Source organism: Fistularia commersonii, chromosome 14, assembly GCF_037954325.1.
Source record: "Fistularia commersonii isolate RoL2024-O1a breed Wild chromosome 14, RoL_Fcom_v1.0, whole genome shotgun sequence".
Classification (NCBI taxonomy): domain Eukaryota; kingdom Metazoa; phylum Chordata; class Actinopteri; order Syngnathiformes; family Fistulariidae; genus Fistularia; species Fistularia commersonii.
Window position 1 is genome coordinate 8,805,250 of NC_141297.1, and position 18,704 is coordinate 8,823,953.

At 41.7% G+C, this 18,704-nt stretch overlaps 1 protein-coding gene across 1 annotated transcript; it reads right to left on the reverse strand.

Moving 5' to 3' along the window:
* Nucleotides 1-6,459: 6,459 nt before the first annotated feature.
* On the reverse strand, nt 6,460-11,605 carry hspb7 (heat shock protein family B (small) member 7). The gene is made up of 3 exons (XM_086159559.1): nt 11,219-11,605; nt 7,178-7,302; nt 6,460-7,038 (listed from the first exon to the last, which is right to left on the reverse strand). The coding sequence occupies exons 1-3, from the start codon at nt 11,388-11,390 to the stop codon at nt 6,859-6,861; spliced, it is 477 nt and encodes a 158-aa protein (XP_086015685.1). The 5' UTR covers nt 11,391-11,605; the 3' UTR covers nt 6,460-6,858.
* Between the last annotated feature and the right edge of the window lie 7,099 nt (nt 11,606-18,704).

Below are 18,704 nucleotides of genomic sequence, written 5' to 3' on the forward strand. Positions count from 1 at the left end.
GGCGGAAGGCGCGTTCACGCTGCGCGCTCTTGCTTAAATAAGCGCAGCGACGCGCGCGCGCGCGCATATCCACTCAAGTGCACGTGCCTGAGGTCAATGGGATTTCACGAAGAGCCGTTTGAGTTCACGCGAGAAAATGGATGTGACGTCATTTTACTAAATATCTTGAGAGAAAAGGTCATATTTCTTCATTTTGAACTGCTTGCTAATTTGTGGGAAGTCAGAATGAAGACGGGAGAATCCAAAAATCAAAGGTATTTTTTAGAAAATAGATTTATAACACGCACACATGTGGATAGATGGATAGATAGATGTCGACAAAACCGGTGACTTTGTGCTATGGTAGTTCCACAAGTCACATCACCATGACAACGGGAACCTTGAAACTTGAGGTCCTGTTGACCTACTTTACTTTGCTCCCCACTTTTTCTTCTCCCAAAGCATGTTTGCATCTCGCCACCACAAGAGGGCGGTGTTCATACAAAAATTGAAGCTGGTGGGAAAGGGATCCTACCTGTTATGGAATTGAAACTCGTTTCACCTTCAAAATGTCGTTTTCTCATTTCTTTTCAAATTCAACAGCCTTATGTTTGTTTTCTGGATCATTTTGAAGTGTAGGTTACCTTCGTCGATGACTTTCTTGCACTGTGGTGTGATAAGGAAGGACTGCGGAGACAAGGCGACTTGTAACTTTATTTCTTTAACGCCAAAACAAAACTGACAGTTTACTTCCTTGGACTATAATGCCTCTGACATAAACCGTGCCATGCCCCTTAGTGTCTGCCACAGCACAATGTTGGACTATGACGTTTTTAGTTGTACAATAAATATGTACATGTGTTAGTGGGGAATGGTGAGGTCACAGAGCTCATTTCTGAAAGGGGGCCTTTCTGTTTGGAATTTGCATTGTCTGTCAGGTTCTATGGTTTATTCGCACAGTCCAAAAACATGCCGTAGGTTCATTGGAAACCCAAGATAGCCCAGGCGTGTGAATGACATTGGGTGGTTGCTGGTGTCTTTTATGTGGCTCTGTGATGGACTGGCAATCGTACCAGAGTGAACCCCACTGCTGGAACAGGCTTCAGCACCCTCTTCAAGTTTACCGCTTTCATATAGATCATGAATGAATGCTGTGGTGAAATGCTTGAGGGCAACAATTTAATGATCATGGGAATGAAGTTACTGTATAAGACATCCGTATATTGCCATCTGTTAATTATACTAACTACCTATTTGTACATAATCTCCACATAACAATTATCCACCATACTTGCACTAGCTGTACATATTCTGCTTATATATTATCCACATCTCGTTGCACTACTTTAAAAAAAAAAAAGTATTTATTCTTTAATACTGCATTTATCTGTAAATACTGCACATTCTGTTCATATGCACTTCTGCTTTTTGCACTTCTGATTAGATGCTAACTGCATTTTGTTACTCTGTATCCTTGCATGTGTAATGACAATAAAGTTGAATCTAATCCAATCTAATCTAATCTAATCTAATGAAGAAAGAAAGAATGAAATCTAATCCATACCTTTTTTCTTTATATTTTAATCCATCCTAGTATCCCTATGTTGTTCATTGTAGTTTAACTCTCTTTCCTGTTCTAGCATGGTATTGATACTATATACTTTTGCTTCTGGTTATGTTTTTTTGCTTCTTGCTTCTTTTTTTATTTATTTATCTTTTTTTTTTTTTACTTCTGAGAATCTTAGGCGCCACAAGGGGGATGTGCAAAATTGTGGCAACTATAGAGGGATAAAGTTGAGAGCAGAGTTCAGTATTTGTGAACAGCAGTATGGCTTCATGCCTAGAAAGAGTGCTACAGATGTAGTATTTGCTTTGAGATTGCTAATAGAGAAGTACAGAAAAGGCCAGAGAGAGCTGCATTGTATTTTTGTAGACTTGGAAAAAGCATATGACGGGGTGCCAAGAGATGAGCTCTGGTATTGTATGAGGAGATTAGCAGAGAAGTATGTTAGACTGGTGCAGGACATGTATGCTAGCTGTGAGACAGTGGTGCGGCGTGTTGTGGGGGTAACAGAGAAGTAGGTGGAGGTGGGACTTAATCAGTGATCAGCTCTGAGCCCCTGCAGGGGTGATGGACAGGCTGACAGATGAGGTGAGACAGGAATCTCCATGGACCATGATGTTTGCAGATGACATTGTGATCTGTAGTGAGAGCAGAGAACAGGTAGAGGAAAGTCTAGAGGTGAAGGTATGCGCTTGAAAGGAGAGGAATGAAGGTTAGTCGCAGCAAGACAGAATATATGTATGAATGAGAGGAACTCGGGTGGAACGGTGAGGCTGCAAGGAGTGGAGATCAAGTGGTTGAAGGATTTCAGGTACTTAGGGTCAACAGTCCAGAGCAACGGAGAGTGTGGAAAAGAGGTGAAGAGATGGGTCCAAGCAGTCTCAAATGGGTGGAGAAAAGTGTCAGAAGTACTATGCGATAGAAGACTAACAGCAAAAATGAAAGGAAAGGTGTACAAGACAATGGTGAGACCAGCAATGCTGTTTGGACTAGAAACAGTTACAATGACGAAAAGGCAGGTGGCAGAGCGAGAGGTTGCAGAGATGAAGATGGTGAGGTTCTCTTTGAGAGTGACCAGGATGGATAGGATCAGGAATGAGTCTATCAGAGGGACCGCACATGCCAGACTGGGGTAGTTCGGTCATGTACAGAGGAGGGATAGTGAATATATTGGTAGACGTTCCTGGAATTGGGGCAGCCAGGCAGGGGGTCTCAAGGAAGATCAGAGAGAAGATTAAATGACGTAGGGAGAGAGGATATGAAGGTAGTTGGTGAGAGAGGAAGAATACAGAGAATAGGGTTAGATGGAGAAGGTTGATTCGCTGTGGCGACCCCTGAAGGGAAAAGCTGAAATGAAAAGAAAAAGAGGATCTTAGGCGCTACATTTAGGTGAGAACCAGTCCGAGCGTATTGCAGACGCGCTTCCGTGTCACATGATTATATTAGCCTATCAGATATCAGAGCTGAACTGCGCAGCCTCAGTCCGCGCTGCTCAATGTGAGCACAGCGGCGCTGCAGCAGCGTGGCGTGCTAGACAGGGGAAGAAACGCGGCGCGGTGCTGTTGTACACGACCAAAGGTATTGCGAGCAACATTTTTAAGCATTCGAAGAACACGCACTCTGATATTTGAATAGACTGACAACCATAAAGACAACCAGGAAGCCTCTAAATCACCGGTACCACCTGTCTGTCATATGACGCTACAGGAGAGTTTCCTGAAGTGCAGAGAATATCAAGCTACGGGTGTCCGTTTATGAGATACAGGGCTGTCTCAGAAAATTTGAATATTGTGATAAAGTTCTCTATCTTCTGTAATGCAATTACAAAAACGGAAACTTCATACATTCTGGATTCATTTCAAATCAACTGAAATATTGCAAGCCTTTTATTATTTTAATATTGCTGATTATGGCTTACATCCTAAGAAAACTCAAAAATCCTATCTCAAAATATTAGAATATCATGAAAAGGTCATTTTTGTTTTTTTTGATTGCATCACGGAAGATAAAGAACTTTATCACAGTATTCTAATTTTCTGAGACACTCCTGTAAAAGTGACTAACAATGAATGAGCTCTTATTTTATAAAACAAATATTAAATATTGAATTGAGCCACATGAGCCACACATCATGCGCTTGTACTGTATCAGAAAATGTTAACAGTTTTGCTTTTAAATTGTTATGAATGAAAGTTAAAATTATGTTTGTTGTAGCATATAAATGTTACACTTTTATATGGACAAAATATTTAAATAGACCAGTAAGTAAACTATATTAATGTCTTGTTTTTTTATTATATTTTTTATTATATTGTAATGTTGTTATTTTCTAAGCATTTCTTTCATGTATCATTGCTCATAACTTTTGTTCATATGTCCTATTGCACATTCATGGAGACTAATGTTTGGTGGTGCACAGAGCGTCACTGACCTTGGTGTCTCGAAGAATGATGATTCCAACCACATATTGTAAACTAAATTACTGTGTCGTGTTATCCCTGCAGACATCACTTTGAAAACGGGGAGAGTAAATGACCTGCCTGCATGAGACAGCCCAAATATTCTTTGTGAATAACACCTTTGTCAGTTTTTCTCATGTCAACAGGATAGATGCCCTGACATACAAGAGCAGAAAAGAAAGTCCAATTTTCTACCTTCATGTCGAGCATTTATCTTTGTCACATTTTGACACATCTTTTATACATTTGTCTGGTACTGATCTTTATTAGGGGTTGTGTTAATGTTGGACGTTGAGGTAGTATTCTGCCAAGACTAAAAGTATCAAAATCTTCAAAGAAAGCCGTGTTATTTCACTGAAACTAAAATCCCTCTCCTGGCCCTTGAAGATGGCAAATTTAAAAACAGACAGAACGATGCGCACAGGATTGATCTGTGTTCAAGCAATTTAGTTGTAAGTAAATTGGATTTTCTTATTGTGGCAGATGAAGATTAGTTCAGTGGATTGTAAATTCAAAATCCAGAGATGTTAATGTTCTCTCAAAATAGCATTATTAATTGATGATTTGATTCTAATACCAGGCATATTGATTGCCCCCCGACTCTGAACGCATGGCTGAATGTTGGGGTTCAACCTGATGGACAAGTGGGTAGCCAAACTGTTGTTCTCAGCTGTGCGCCCAACAGCAGTTCAGTTTACCCACTCTTCTTGGGGTCCCAAGAGGGGCTGCTGGCGAGGGATCCTACTGGGGACTCCCAGTCAACTAATCGCCACCTGAGGGTGAAGTGGCTCCGATGGTGGGGGAGGTTGCGGTCAGAATGCATGGCAGAGTCCCTTGTCAGAAGGAGTTTCAACTCCCGACTCAGGCAGAAGTACAATCCCGGGCCATGTTCCGTGCTTCCATTGTCGAAGTGTCAGGGTGGAGCTGTGGCCGTAAGGTGGTCGGCACCTGTCGTGGCGGCAACCCTTGAACCCCAGCGGCGAGGGATGCCGCCAAACTGAAGAAGGAGTCCCATCCAGCCTCTCTGGCCTGTGGGGCTCTGGAGGCAGCTGACAGGTAGCCATGGTGGTCGCCAAGTGGGAAGAAATTCAGGGGACATCATGGAGAACGACCTCTGGTCCGCCATCCGGTGGCTCAGGAGGGTGAAGCTGTTTTCCTTCAACACTGTGTACCGTGAGAGGGGACTCTGGAGCGGACACACGTATTTCCAGGGCTGAAGTTGCTGAAGCGGTCAAAAAGCTCTTCAGTAGCGGGACAGGGGTGGATGAGGTCCGCTCTGGGTTCCTCAAGGCTCTGGATGTTGTCGGGCTGGCCTGGCTGACACGCCTCTGTGAAGCGGCCAGGATGAAGATCAACACCTCCATGTCCAAGACCATGGTGCTTAATCAGAAACAGGTGGACTGCCCACTCCGGGTCGGGGAAGAGGTCCTACCCTAAGTAGGAGGAGTTCAAGTATCTCGGGGTCTTTTTCATGAGAGAGCGAAGGATGGAGTGGGAGATTGACAGGCAGATCAATGCAGAGTCTGCAGTGATGCGGACTCTGTACCAGTCTGTTGAAGAAGAGCAAAGGCGAAGCTCTCAATGAATGATCGGTCAATGTTCCTACCCTCAACTATGGTCATGAGCTGCGGATAGTGACCAAAAAAACAAGATCACGGACACAAGTGGCCGGACTCTCCGTTGGCGTTAGGGTGAGAAGTTCAGCTCTCCGAGAGGAGCTCAGGGTAGAGCTGCTGCTCCTCTGCTTAGGGGAGTATGGTGAGGTAGCTTGGGCATCTGGTCAGGATGCCTCCTGGATGCCTCCCAGGGGGAGGTATTCCAGACATGTCTATCAGGGAGGAGACCATAGGGAAGACCCAGGACATGTTGGAGAGACTATGTCTCTAGGATGTCCTGGGCACACCTTGGGATCCCCCCAGAAGTGCTGGACCATGTGGCTGGGGAGAGGGAATTCTGGGGTTCTCTGCTCTGGCAGCTGTCGCCACGACCCGACTTCGGATAGGCGGCAGAAGATGGATGGGTGGATGGATGATTTTCTTCTACCTTGGAAATTTACCTTATTAATTTACTTTTATTTTTACTTGGTTTGCTGTTGGATAATGCTCTCTATATCTGCTTGAATTAGTCTTAGCATTCATCATCATCATCGTCACAATCAATACTGGTGGAAATGTCTGACCGCCAGAGTTGCTGATAAGATTTCAGACATGTTTTAAACTGATTTAATACTGATCTCCTCCTAAGTGACTGTGCATAGTGTAATTCACTAGTGCATGGAAGAAATGTTATGGTACTTTCAAAATATATTGTATTTCTAATAAGAAGAGAACCAACCTTTTACAATTTTTGCAAGCTGACGATATTTAGATATGAACTTCAGATTAGTCAGTTGGTGTTTTCGTTTTAATTTAATTTGGGTCTCAAATAGGCACAGGAAAACATCAAATGAATATGCAGTTTATTTCAAAGCAGGATGTTTTTTTTTATTCACACAAATAATAATAAACAATAAATTACTGTTGATGAGAAACCATTTGCTCCAGGTGTATATATAGTTTCTGATGTCTCTTGAACTGATTCAAGTGTGTCTTTATGCAAATTGTACTTGCACACGTCTTTCATGTGTGGATTTGAACTAACTATGCCATGTATGGAGAACTAACTAAGAATATCAATGAGCAGCAGCAGGCTTTCAGCCATGGAGCAAAGAGGAGGGATGTTTACAGAGCAGAGTGCAGACTCTTTTAAGTGTTAAATATAGAATGGTGTCAGTGAGGATAAAGAATCGGGGATCAAGCTTTAAAAAAAAAAACAAAAGGAGAAAAATGAGGAGTATGCGATGAGATCAAACTTATGCTAAATCTTGATTTCAGTGCGGAAGGTCTGTGCATGCTCAAGTTTTGCGGGATGTCGACGCGCCCGCACAGTCAGGGTACCCTCTGCACCCAGTGATGATGTCACCGAGGTGGGGTCCACATCATCGGGTAGCTGGCACTTATGAGTGAACGTGTTCATCACTGAACCATCCTGGGCCAACTGTCAAAAAGAAAAAAAATTTAAGTACCTTTTTGTTTCTTGCAATTGATGGTTCTTCTCCTCACATATGGAAAAAAATGACCCTTTAATCAATACATATATCATTCACAGACTTAAAATCCATATAAAGGTGGCCCACCTTCTCCGCACGGACTTCGATCTGGTTGTTGGACGTGGTGACGATGACATCTTCGGGGGAGAAGTCTCTCACGTCCACCGTGAACTGGTAGGAATCCCCAAGGGTCTTGATATTCCCACTTCCACCTGAACACACCACATGAAGAGAGGGGATGTGTATGTGCAGGAGGGAACAGGATCATTTGTATTAAATACATTGATGATCTCTCACAGACAACTTATTGCCTCGATATGACAGAGGGAGATGTTTTCATTTCTTTGTGCATGCCAAATTGCCCCTTGTTGAAAGCTTAATCTTCCACCTCGGTTTTTTCACTACAGGCTATTAATATTCCCGCAGCGTTTTCCCATTTTGTGCAGCCTAATGCTCAGCTCTCTCACTGGCAAATACAATTCCAAATTCTTTGAACAAGCAAAGCATTTCAGACTTTGTATGTTTGCTTTAAACACACCCAAACATAGCACATCCCTAAAATGCACAACCGTTCGTCATCAGTTTATCACACAGAGGCAGTGGAATGTTTATTGCCGTTGCGACTGAGTGAATGTTTGTCATTGCATATTATAGTGCCGAAATAGTTCATATGATCGCTGTGTTTCATTTTCTCACACTGGCGCTCACATAAATGGAGCCGACTCGGCTGTCTGAAATGGTTTAGCAGGGCATCAAAAGTGCCCCTACAATCATAAATGTAGTTTTCATCTCATTTGCTTCAATAGAAATGTCCGAGCTTCACTGTGCAGAATGATGGATTTGATAAATAAAGGATGCCTACCGTAATATCCAGACTATTGAGCGCACCTGAATATAAGGCCGACTGGCTAAAAAGAAATAAATCAATATATGTGTACATATATAGGCCGCACTTATCTATAAGCAGCAGGTGTCCACATTCTAACATGAGATATTCACACAAATGTTACACAGAAATATTTTTTTAACTTTTAATTAAATACCGGTAACATCCATGAATACGTACTGGAAATGCTTTACTGCAAACAGTGCCTGTAACAGGGCTGATGAAAAAGATCAATAATAAATAACACAAAGAAATGTCCATCCATCCATTTTCTATCCCCACTTTGTCCTACTCCAGCTGATCGCTATCTTCATCCGCTTCCTGCGCACTAAAGTCGTCTTCTCCAGTGTCAGAATTGAACAACCTCAGAATTTCATGGTAATTTCATTGATCCGATGTGATGAGTCTAAATCTTTAGCTCGTCAGTCCAAAAACATCCATAAATTAGCTGCATCATTGTTTAAGCTGCAGCGTTCAAGCATGTAAAAAAAGTAGCGTCTCACAGTCCGGAAATTATAATATTTTTTTGTCATGTGTCTGAACGAGGTGATTATTTTCTCTGAATAAAAAGGATCTGTTTTTCAGACCTACAAGTTGTATTTCAGACATAACCAATATTTTGGTGTCAAGTGTCATGAACTGACTTGTTGCAAGGTTGCAAACTCGTTTTTTTCCTTGTAGAGAAGTAGGAAGCATCTTGGGTCATCCTGGAAAGCTGTTCAAATTAGATAATTAAAAATGTATATTAAAGTATTAAGGAATAGAGGAGAAATATTAATATAAAATAATATGAACATTTGATATGGGGCGCTGATGGTACTTCACATATTTTTATGTAGAAATGTTATTTTTTTTCTGCAAAATCAGTATATTACCTATATTTATTGCATTGACCACTATGGCATCCATTGCATAAATTGATGTGGCTGGGAATTGTTTCTATTAAATCTTTCCCAGCCAATCTTGCAATTGTTTTTTTGTGCAGAACCAAATTTTGGCCATATGATAGCTTTTCAACCCCAAAGCAGTCTTAAACCAACAGAGCTGTTCTTTTTTTTTGTCCTCAAAAACATTGCTATGTGAAACATCAAACTATTTTATCTATTCTATAATGAGACAAACACTCATATTCTCTCTTCAGGGTTCATGACAAATGTCTCTTTGATGGAGAAGTTGCATGACCCAGGCTCTTCCTCCCGCACGCTAACACATTTTCCCGGTCAGGCTACTGGACTCTGCCATTGGAACTTTGAAGTCAGTCTAAATTCTGAACTTTTTTCGCAATATACACAAATTCTCTTGGTTGTCCATCATGTCCAATGATGACAATTCTGCCTCTGCTACTTGTGAGTCTCACTGTGGTTGTAGAGTTCAATCCTTGATCCACACTGTCTGCCGCAGTCAGAGCAGGTGAATCCACAAGCGGCTTCATGTCCCTTTATGCGTTTCTTCATCCTTCTTTCGGTTCGATCCTCCTCAAGTATGTGCACTCCTTGTTGGCTGAGCTTCCGCCAGGTGGAGCGCTTGGTGGCCGTGTCCTCCAGCTGGGTTGGCTTCAGGCTGCTCTTCTTCATCTGGATTTTCAGTAGCCTTTTCTGGCCCCGAGCATTCTTATGTGATGTGCCTACAGTGTCCATGTTTCACAACTCTAGTATTGTTAGGACTACTGCCTGGTAAATGGATGTTTTAGTGCAGAAGTTGAGGTGTTTGTTCTGAAAGACCCTATTTCTGAGCTGCCCAAAAGAAGTTGATGCTTGATTGATCCGTTTTGTGTTCGTTGTATTCGTTGTATCCGTTTTGTTTTTCCCTTTCTATGCCGAAGTCGTTGGCGAGGAAGCTGCCAAGGTATTTAAAAAGATTCTGTAATTGCAAGGGGCAGGTCTGAGATGGTGAAGGTTGAGGGGTGAGGTGGGGCAGTAGCTGCCCACTGGCACGGTGCATCGATCTTTGCTACATTTACTGAGAGACCCAGTCTACCATAGACACTTAAAGCAGCTGAGTACAGCTTGAGGTGCTTCTGGTGAGTGGGCCACAACTGCACAGTCAACTGCACAGTATATATATGTATGTATATATACATAACATATATATCTATATCTATATCTAGATATAGATATAGATATATATTCACATAATGTACATATTAATGTATAAATATGGCAAACAACCGACATACACCCCAATGGGCAGATGGATATATACGTATGTGTATGTATGCTAGGAAGTAATTCCCCAATGGGTTGCCCCATTCACTTGATAATTCTCCAAATGCAATTAAAAATAATGTTGTGATTAGAATGACGGTACAGATTTCTTGGAAGTCATGGCAGCAGAAAACATTAATAAAAGGACAGAGTCAATGAACAGTGTCAGGGACAAGTGTCTGATGGTGATCTCAACATTAAACTATTTGGAAATAGTGAGCTCATGCCACCGAGCTGTAACTGAAGTTATCTCTGATCGAAATTTGCAGGTTAGTTTGAATATGTGACATCATTCCCACTGTGCATACATGTACGTGTATGTGTGTGTGTGTGTACTTGTCACTCGGCAACCATCTGGTCATTCCTTATGCAGGCGTCATCTAGATGCTCTGCGTATGAAGTCATACTGCTTGCGGACTGGCCAGCATTCCCTAGCTTGTGTGTGTGTGTGTGGGGTGCATGTGTGTATGTCTTGCTTTCGTGGCTGTTAACAGCCAACCTTGAGGCTTCTGTGCATCTATTGGCCACCAACCATGGCCAGGAAATATTTGTACTCTGCTCCAGACACAGGGAGTACATGCCCCCGCAGTCAGTTTAAAGTTGTGATGTCACACATTTTCTCATCCATATGTAATAATTGCTGAATTGATAGAGAATGATTCACACCATCTCAACACATGTCTGAGCCAGGGGTGGAGTATAAGCGAAGCGAAAATGTACTCGACAGAGGAAATATAATGAGAATGTGTTCACCAAATACATTTGTTTTATTTTGATGTTTCTTTTATTCTGTTTGAATTGTACAACTACTTTTTCAGTTGCATAAAATCCACCATTTTACTTGTTTTTTATCAGTCCTCCCTTTGTTTTGCTGCTCTGAAGTGTCACGGAAAACAGCATCATTACCAGCATCCATATAGTTTGCAAACTACAACATAAAATCTATTTTCCAATGAAAAACATTATTGTAACTGTCATCATCTTCATCACCGCTCTGTTTAGAAAAGAGAGAAACCTTCGGAATTAGCTTGATCTTACCGGAAAACACCATGGCATCGCTCCCCGGCCTCATGAAGGGGCCAAAGTCCTCGGCAAAAAGCCCACGGCTCTTCTCCATGTGCGGGTTGCTCGAGGAAGAGGACGAAGACGAGGATGAAGTCTGGTGGAAACTACGCTCCGATCGATAGGCAGAAGAGTTGGTAACACTCATGGATGGCTGAGTTTGCTGGGCGAGGAAGAGGTGGAGATAAGAGGGAGAGAGAAGAGAGAGGCGGAGGGAGCTGCTTCGTATTGCACTGGGAAGTTTTCCAGAACCCCGAACTATTTAAAAAAAACCCACACCGTTCTTTCGCTGCTCTAGTTTTTAGTATGGATATTCCTCAAGTGTGTCAGATGATAATATATTCCCATCCTCTACTGCTACTAAGGGCCCTTATATACTGTATGTGGGCATGCGAGGTGGGGAGGAGTGCACGTGTCCCAGCTCACTGGAAAAGAATAACGGTGGGCTATATTTATCGTGAGGTTCACTAGTGATGGAGCGAGAAGGGGCTGTGGTTGGAAAAAGGTTTGGGGAGCTGAGGTGACGTGCGCGTGTGTGCACGGGGCAGCTGATCATGGTGGAGAGAGTGTGACGATGTGTGTGTGTGTAATAGAAAGTGGTAAAGAAAGACAAGGGGATAGCGAGGGCAACAGTTGTCATTCCAGACGCACCGTCCCCAAAAATAACTTTCCGGTCTTCGCTCGATCACTCCGTCTTACCAATTCCAGACATCCTCTGTCATTTCACACGTCACATGAAGTACAGTATATTTCATGTGATTTTTTTTTTATTGAATATTCTCTGCTTATCATCTCAGGCACATCATTTCAAGTGTTGAAAGCATACAATTAAGAAATACTTATTTTCGGCATCTCATTGAAAAGAGTATCATCTCTTATCTCAGAGGGTAAGTTAAGAGCAACACAACAGTGGAAAGAATGTGTTTGAAAACAAAGCTGGCAGCAGGAGGAGGGGACTTAGTAGTGACATTGCTTTGTGACTATTAATAACTACTTAGAGAGCACCGGCCATTATCAATGAGACATTTCCATTCTCCATAGTAGGTTTACATCAGTTAAATGTAGTGGAATCCAAATAAGGAGTTTCTTTTTTTTTTTTTTTTTTCCCATAGGAAAAAAAATTGACATTTTACTTGATTTCCATAAAAGGAACTCCCTGTTATTTTTACATTCACATCACACATTATATCAATACAAACATCTGCTCTTTTTAAACTTGAAAGTCACTTTGGCTTTTTTGGTTTTTCGAAGCCCCGTTCAAAAAAAGGGTAAGCTGACATTACAATCGAGGCAGCACAGTGTGCTCCCTGTCTTATCGGCACGGAGCTTAAAGCCTCACCGCCGAAGGTCTAAATCCAGCACAGCAACACACACCCTCTCTCTTCTCTCGGAGCTCACACTCCATAAAAGCATAGATGCTATTGGTCACAGTGGCCTTCCATTCAAAAGTCGCCGTTGAGCAGAAATGTTTCTGATCTGCTGACGGGATTATCGTCCAGCTAGGATTTAGCTGTACTTTCTTCTGTTGTTATTGTTTTTGTTTGTGGGGTCAAATCAGCAGGGTCATTCAGGTACTAAATGTGATCTGTATTTGAATTGTGTCAGGTTTCTCGAAACTGAAGCAGATGTAAATAAGTGGTCGAATAAGATACGAAAAACAGGTTGAAGAACGGTTAGGATCGGATTAACGGCAGGAATAACCTGGACTAATTGGAAAAGACATTAAGGGGAGGTGAATGACATGATAAAAAAGTATTAATTTGAAAATGTTGGCGAAAAAATTAATATCACAGAGGAAACCGTTCAAATTTTCTGGTGGGATTTTGAACACTTTTGACACTTGGTCATTGAGATCAGTAAATTCGTGACAGGATCACTTTACATATTCAAAGAATGAAGAATTCAGGCAGAAACAGACAAAGCAAACATTAATAGATCCAACAGCATCAGGATAAATGTTTTTTGTTTTCGATATCACTTTTTGCTATTTGTCCATAACACAAAAATGTTATGAACCAGCAGCAGCACTACAAATTTAAGTTAAATCAGAATTCTTTATTTTAAACACAAATCTGTTCCAATTAAAATACACATAAGAACAACTTGTATCAATACTGAAAAATCTGCATTGCAGTGAAATGAGACAAGCATGCCGGCGAAAGCCAGAACGAAAGCCATTGCATGCAGAAAATGTGCCTATAGTTGATGCCCCTTTGCAGTAATTGACGAGAAAGTGTCGTTTCTGGCACATCACGTTTTGTTTTTTGTCCGAGTTTTTCCCCAGTCAGTTATTTTCTTGTTGTTTTTTTTATCAGGTCCTCCACATACTGTTTTTTGTTCATTTTCCTGCATCCTTCATTTGCTTTGCCATCAAATTAGATTGTTTCCTTTTTTTTCTTCAGTGGAAAAATATATGTGCCCATTTGTCTACCTGCTTCTGGTGAATAATAACAGAAGTAACTGTAAATGCACAAGAAAGATTTGCATGAGCTTTAATATTGTCATCAATTGCACCAAAGTTATAGACTCTATTTTTAGAGATTAAGAATAAATAATAGTAAATTGTAATTTCCAGTAACAGTTAGATTAGTTTAGTTTACATTTATTTCAGTCTTCAGCTTGTTGAAGTACATACAAAGATGAAATACCATATAAACATATGACTTTACTATAAATAAATAAGAAGGAAAAGCATTAAAATCCCAAAGACATCTCAAAACAACTTAACTGTTGACTGTTAATGTGTAGGCTGAAGATTTAGCTAATTTTGCCTACCCCTCTTCCAGAAACCCATTTTAGAGATAGAAAAAATAATAAATTGTGTATATTATACAGACTGTCTGCAATCTACAAACACTCTTTGGCGGTCATGATGCTGCTTTCTATTTATTCATCACGTTATTTTTGAATAACTTTTTGAATGTTTTAAGTTTAATATACCTTTAACATTATATTTATTTATTTATTTTTGATCTTTACCGTTCTTTTTATTTCATTTTTGTTATTCGTTAATTTTATTCTTAATTTTCATATAAAGTTCTCTTCTGATTCTTCCCACTTGACTCCGTAGCTGGAGCTGGTTTCAGCGAAAAGCAATTTTCCCCCTTGGGGATCAATAAAGAATTTTGATTCTTATTCTGAAATGACGACGGACCAGGGCGAACAGAGACTCTGTCCCAGTAATCCACACTGTTTCACCAATGACATTGAATCACCTCTATATGTGCGATTTGACGATGCATTCCTGTCCGCCCACACCTCAAACACACACCCTCACACACTCTCCACCATAATCAGCTGCCCTCTGTTACATAACTCTGCAGACGGAGAAACAAATCCCACTGTGATAGACCCTGGCTGAGCTGGAAGGTCATCTCTCAGCCTTTTTCATGCATATGCACTCCCAGATATCCATGAATAAAAAGTGACCAAGACTTATGGCTCCATTCTGGGCCTTTGAGTCCTTTATACATAAAGCTACTATGAAAAGGTTCACAGTCTTGATGTGTTACAGATCTTTAATATCATATTTGACACAATTCCATAAAAAGCAATGATCATTTTTACCATGTGGAACTCCCAAGATTTTTATTCTCTAGGGATGTAGCTCCCATAATGTTTCACGTTGTCCCCCTTCCTCTGTGATAACTGCTAAAAATGCACACGTAGTCAGGAAGAGATGATATCAAAATGTTTCGGATACATGCTGTGTGGCAACATATTGGATGTGCTGACTTTGGCTGACACATATTTTCAAAATTATTCAACGTGTGAAGTGAAATGTATCTATTTCCCCGTTAAATTCATTCAAATATGTTGTTATTGCAAGGAACCACAGTGAATACTTCATGTGGTTTTAATACCGTTTACACCCTGAACCCCTGAACATAAATTATTTTTGATTAACAACTCTTTTATACTTTGAGTACATCAATAATTAAAATATCTTGATGTACACTTCATGGATTTAGAAAGTTTCCAGCCAGGACAGCCCCACAACATCCATAGCCTTAAGGAACCCAGGATGAATCTCATCCACCACTGGGGTAGAGGCGGTACCTCTACCTCGGCAGCTTCAGCTGGGTTACAGGAGAGGCCGGCCCAGAGTACCCAGACTCATTGGAAGGCATGTTGTCAGGATTAAGGAGACCTTGGAAGTATTCCTTCCACCACTCCATAATGTTGAGGTTTGAGGTCAGCAGCCCACCATCTCCAGTGTTGATGGTGTACTGCTTCCCCATCCCGAGGCGCTGGATGGCTTACCAGAAGCTCCTTCTGAAAGTTGTTCTCCATGGTCTCACCAATCTTCTCCCCAGCCTGCGTTTTTGCCTCAGCAGCTAACACATCTGCGTGCCGCTTGGCCTGCAGGTACCTATTGGGCTGCCTCTGGGGCCCCACAGGCCAGAAAGGCTCAGTAGGATTCCTTCTTCAGTTTGATACCATCCCTAACCGCCGGGTCCACCAATGGGTTCAAGGGTTACCGCCTCGACAGGCAATGACCACCTTATGGCCACAGCTCTGGTCTGCCACCTCATCAATGGAGGGATGGTACATGGCCCACCCGGACTCAATGTCCCCTGCCTCCCCGAGGAGGTGGTTGAAGCTCTTTCTGACAGGGGACAGGTGGTGATCAACTCCACCCCTTTCTTCACCTGAGTGTCCAGAACAAGTCCAATAATACCTCCACAAAGACGATCGTTGAACTGCGGCCTCAGGTATACTGGTGCCAGGTGCACTTGCACACACCTTTATGTCCAAAATGAGCACAGAAGTCCAGTAACAAAACACTGCTTGGGTTCAGATCAGAGTGACCGTTCCTCCCAATTGCAAATTTCTAGGTCTCGCTGTTGCTGCCCATGTGAGCATTCCAGTCCCCCAGCAGGACAAGGGTATCCCTGACAGGAGAGCTCTCTCACAGCCCTCTAGAAAACCCAAAAAGGGTGGGTAGTCTGAACTGCTGTTAGGTGCACAGACACACAAAACAGAGCCCGTCCCGTAACCTAAAGGCAGAGGGAGGCTACCCTCTTGTCCTCTGGGTTGAACCACAACATGCAGGCACAGAGAGTGGGGGGCAATCAATATGCCAACACCTGCCCAGTACCTCTCACTGGGGGCAACTCCAGAGTGGAAAAGAGTCCAACTCCTTTCAAGAGGCCTGGGTCCAGAGTCAGAGCCATTGAGGTGAGTCTGACTATATCTAGCTTGAACCTATCAGCTTCCTGTACTACCTTTCAGCTTCTGCAGCCTGTGATCGTCGCACCCAGCCCCTATAGCCACTCCTGCCTGAGGAGAAAGTAAAGGGACGGGGGACCCACGTTAACCTTTCGAGCTGAGGCCGACCAATCCCCCTCAGGCCTACCTGAAGGAAGGGGCCTTGGTGAGCTGCATCCGGGCAAGGGACAACCAGGTCCATTATTTTTTTTTCCTTGTCTGGGATCTACTTGAGCCATTCTTGACCTTTGTCTGATCCTTTACCCAGGACCTGTTTGCCTTGGGTGTCCCACAAAGTCCCCAACAACATAGCTCTTCAGGATCACTGGGATAGGCGAAGCCCTCCAACAAGATAAGGAGGGGATGCTTTTAAGAAAATCTATTTATAGACTATGAAAACAAAATTCATGTAATCCCAAAAGCACCAGAACTTTATTACAAGATGCGCAGCAAGGTGTTTATTTAACAACACATTTGCATACCTCTTGATTAGCACATTAGTAGTCAATATAAATATTTATCTACATGTAAATGATTTCACTTCATATTTAATAAAAGCAAAGTTGGGTGTCTGTCTATCTGAGCGTTCTGTTTCTATGGACACGAGTTTACACACAGTCTTTGTTTAGTGTTTGTTCATCTCCTGTAGTGTGTGCAGTCATGTGTGTGTGTGTGTGTGTGTGTGTGTGTGTGTGTGTGTGTGTGTGTGTGTGTGTGTGTGTGTGTGTGTGTGTGTGTGACTCACAGTCTGTGGATCCCTAAATAGCCCAAGTGCTAATTAAAAGACTGAAGGGGCGTTGGACGTGAGGTAACTAAACATTAACTAGAGACACTTAATTTGTGTGTGTGTGTGTGTAGTGTAATTGTGTGTCAGCCTGTGAGTTAATTATAACAATATCTACATTTTGACGATACTGCATAAGAAGTAGGTATTCTTTTGAGTTCAAGGTGAGATGATAAAGTTACATCTCTAGGAAATGAATGTTTCCGTCATGTATTGTAAATATGTGTTACAATTTCTTAGAAATTATTATCTTGATCTATCTGGCGCTAGACAGTTAGTCAATTTATATTTAACATTTGATTATTAGCCTTGTTTTCTCAACCCTTTGGGTATGAATGCATGTCACACCAATAACAAATCCTATTATATTTGTTGGACATTAAACTGTTAATAAACTGGATATTGCTCTTCATTTCCAAAATCGAGATATAACATTTATGATTATGTTTTTCATTTACACTTTTATTACAAATTTATGAACACTAATGTAGTGCAATCCAATACAAGACTATAAAATTCTGTTTGAGTCTGGAGAAGTGATAAGTATTAGAACTTTGTTTGAAATTTCCAGCATTTCACGCATTAAACCCATCAGCCATATATGTTACGAACGTACACAAACGTATATCAAGAAAAACATCACATCACAAAATGAAAAAAAAAAGGCTGTGGAGTAATCTTAGGGATTCTGCCTGATTGCCAATGGGGTATTATGTGGCAACATGTCCACCATCATCCATTTCAAGTATCCCAAAATAATAACATGGAAAAATAAGAGGAGAAAAAAATTGCCGGGTGCAAATCCTTGTTTCTCTCAATTCAGATCCCAGTGCGAGCTGTTAGAAATGAATGCATGATTATTATTTTTTTTTTTTTTTCCTCCAGGAGCTGCAAGGAAGCAGCCGCCTCTGAGTAAGCATTTACTTCTCCCTGTGAAAAAGCCATTCAAGCGGTCACACAGGGGAGGGTCCCGCTGCTTGGACTCGTGGAATCAGAGTAGAAAACTGCCTTGAAATCAGACACGGCGTACTGTGGTTTAGTTTAGCTTAACTCAGACACGGCGTACTGTGGTTTAGTTTAGCTTAACTCGGTGACTGGCGAACGTGAGCAAGGTGAACCCCGCTTTTTTGGCATCCGTAACGAGATCCCGCCTGCGGCCCTGTACAATTCAACGATTTCACCAGCTGTTTTCAACCCAGAAGAATAGATTACTGATATTATTTTCACAGGTTGCCTGGCAACTGCTCAGCTCAGTCTTAATAGTTACTGAGGTAGGACTCAGCATATCAATCTTGATTTGTGGAAAACATTTTCCCCAGTCAGTTAAATAAAAACACCTTTTTCATAAAAGTTATGGAAAATTCTTAGCTAAGCAGAGAGGCCGTAAATGGGACAAAAACGCTTTATTACTGCATTATAAGCAATAATAAGTACTATAAGTATGGTTGGACACATTACTATTACTAG

What these genes read in the sequence shown, in the direction of transcription:
- hspb7 (XM_086159559.1), bottom strand. Translation starts at nt 11,390, where the DNA reads ATGAGTGTTACCAACTCTTCTGCCTATCGATCGGAGCGTAGTTTCCAC. An exon ending in CGATGCCATGGTGTTTTCCG is followed by an intron (nt 7,303 to 11,218) that starts GTAAGATCAAGC and finishes TGGTGTGTTCAG; the next exon opens with GTGGAAGTGGGAATATCAAG. An exon ending in TCGAAGTCCGTGCGGAGAAG is followed by an intron (nt 7,039 to 7,177) that starts GTGGGCCACCTT and finishes TCTTTTTGACAG; the next exon opens with TTGGCCCAGGATGGTTCAGT.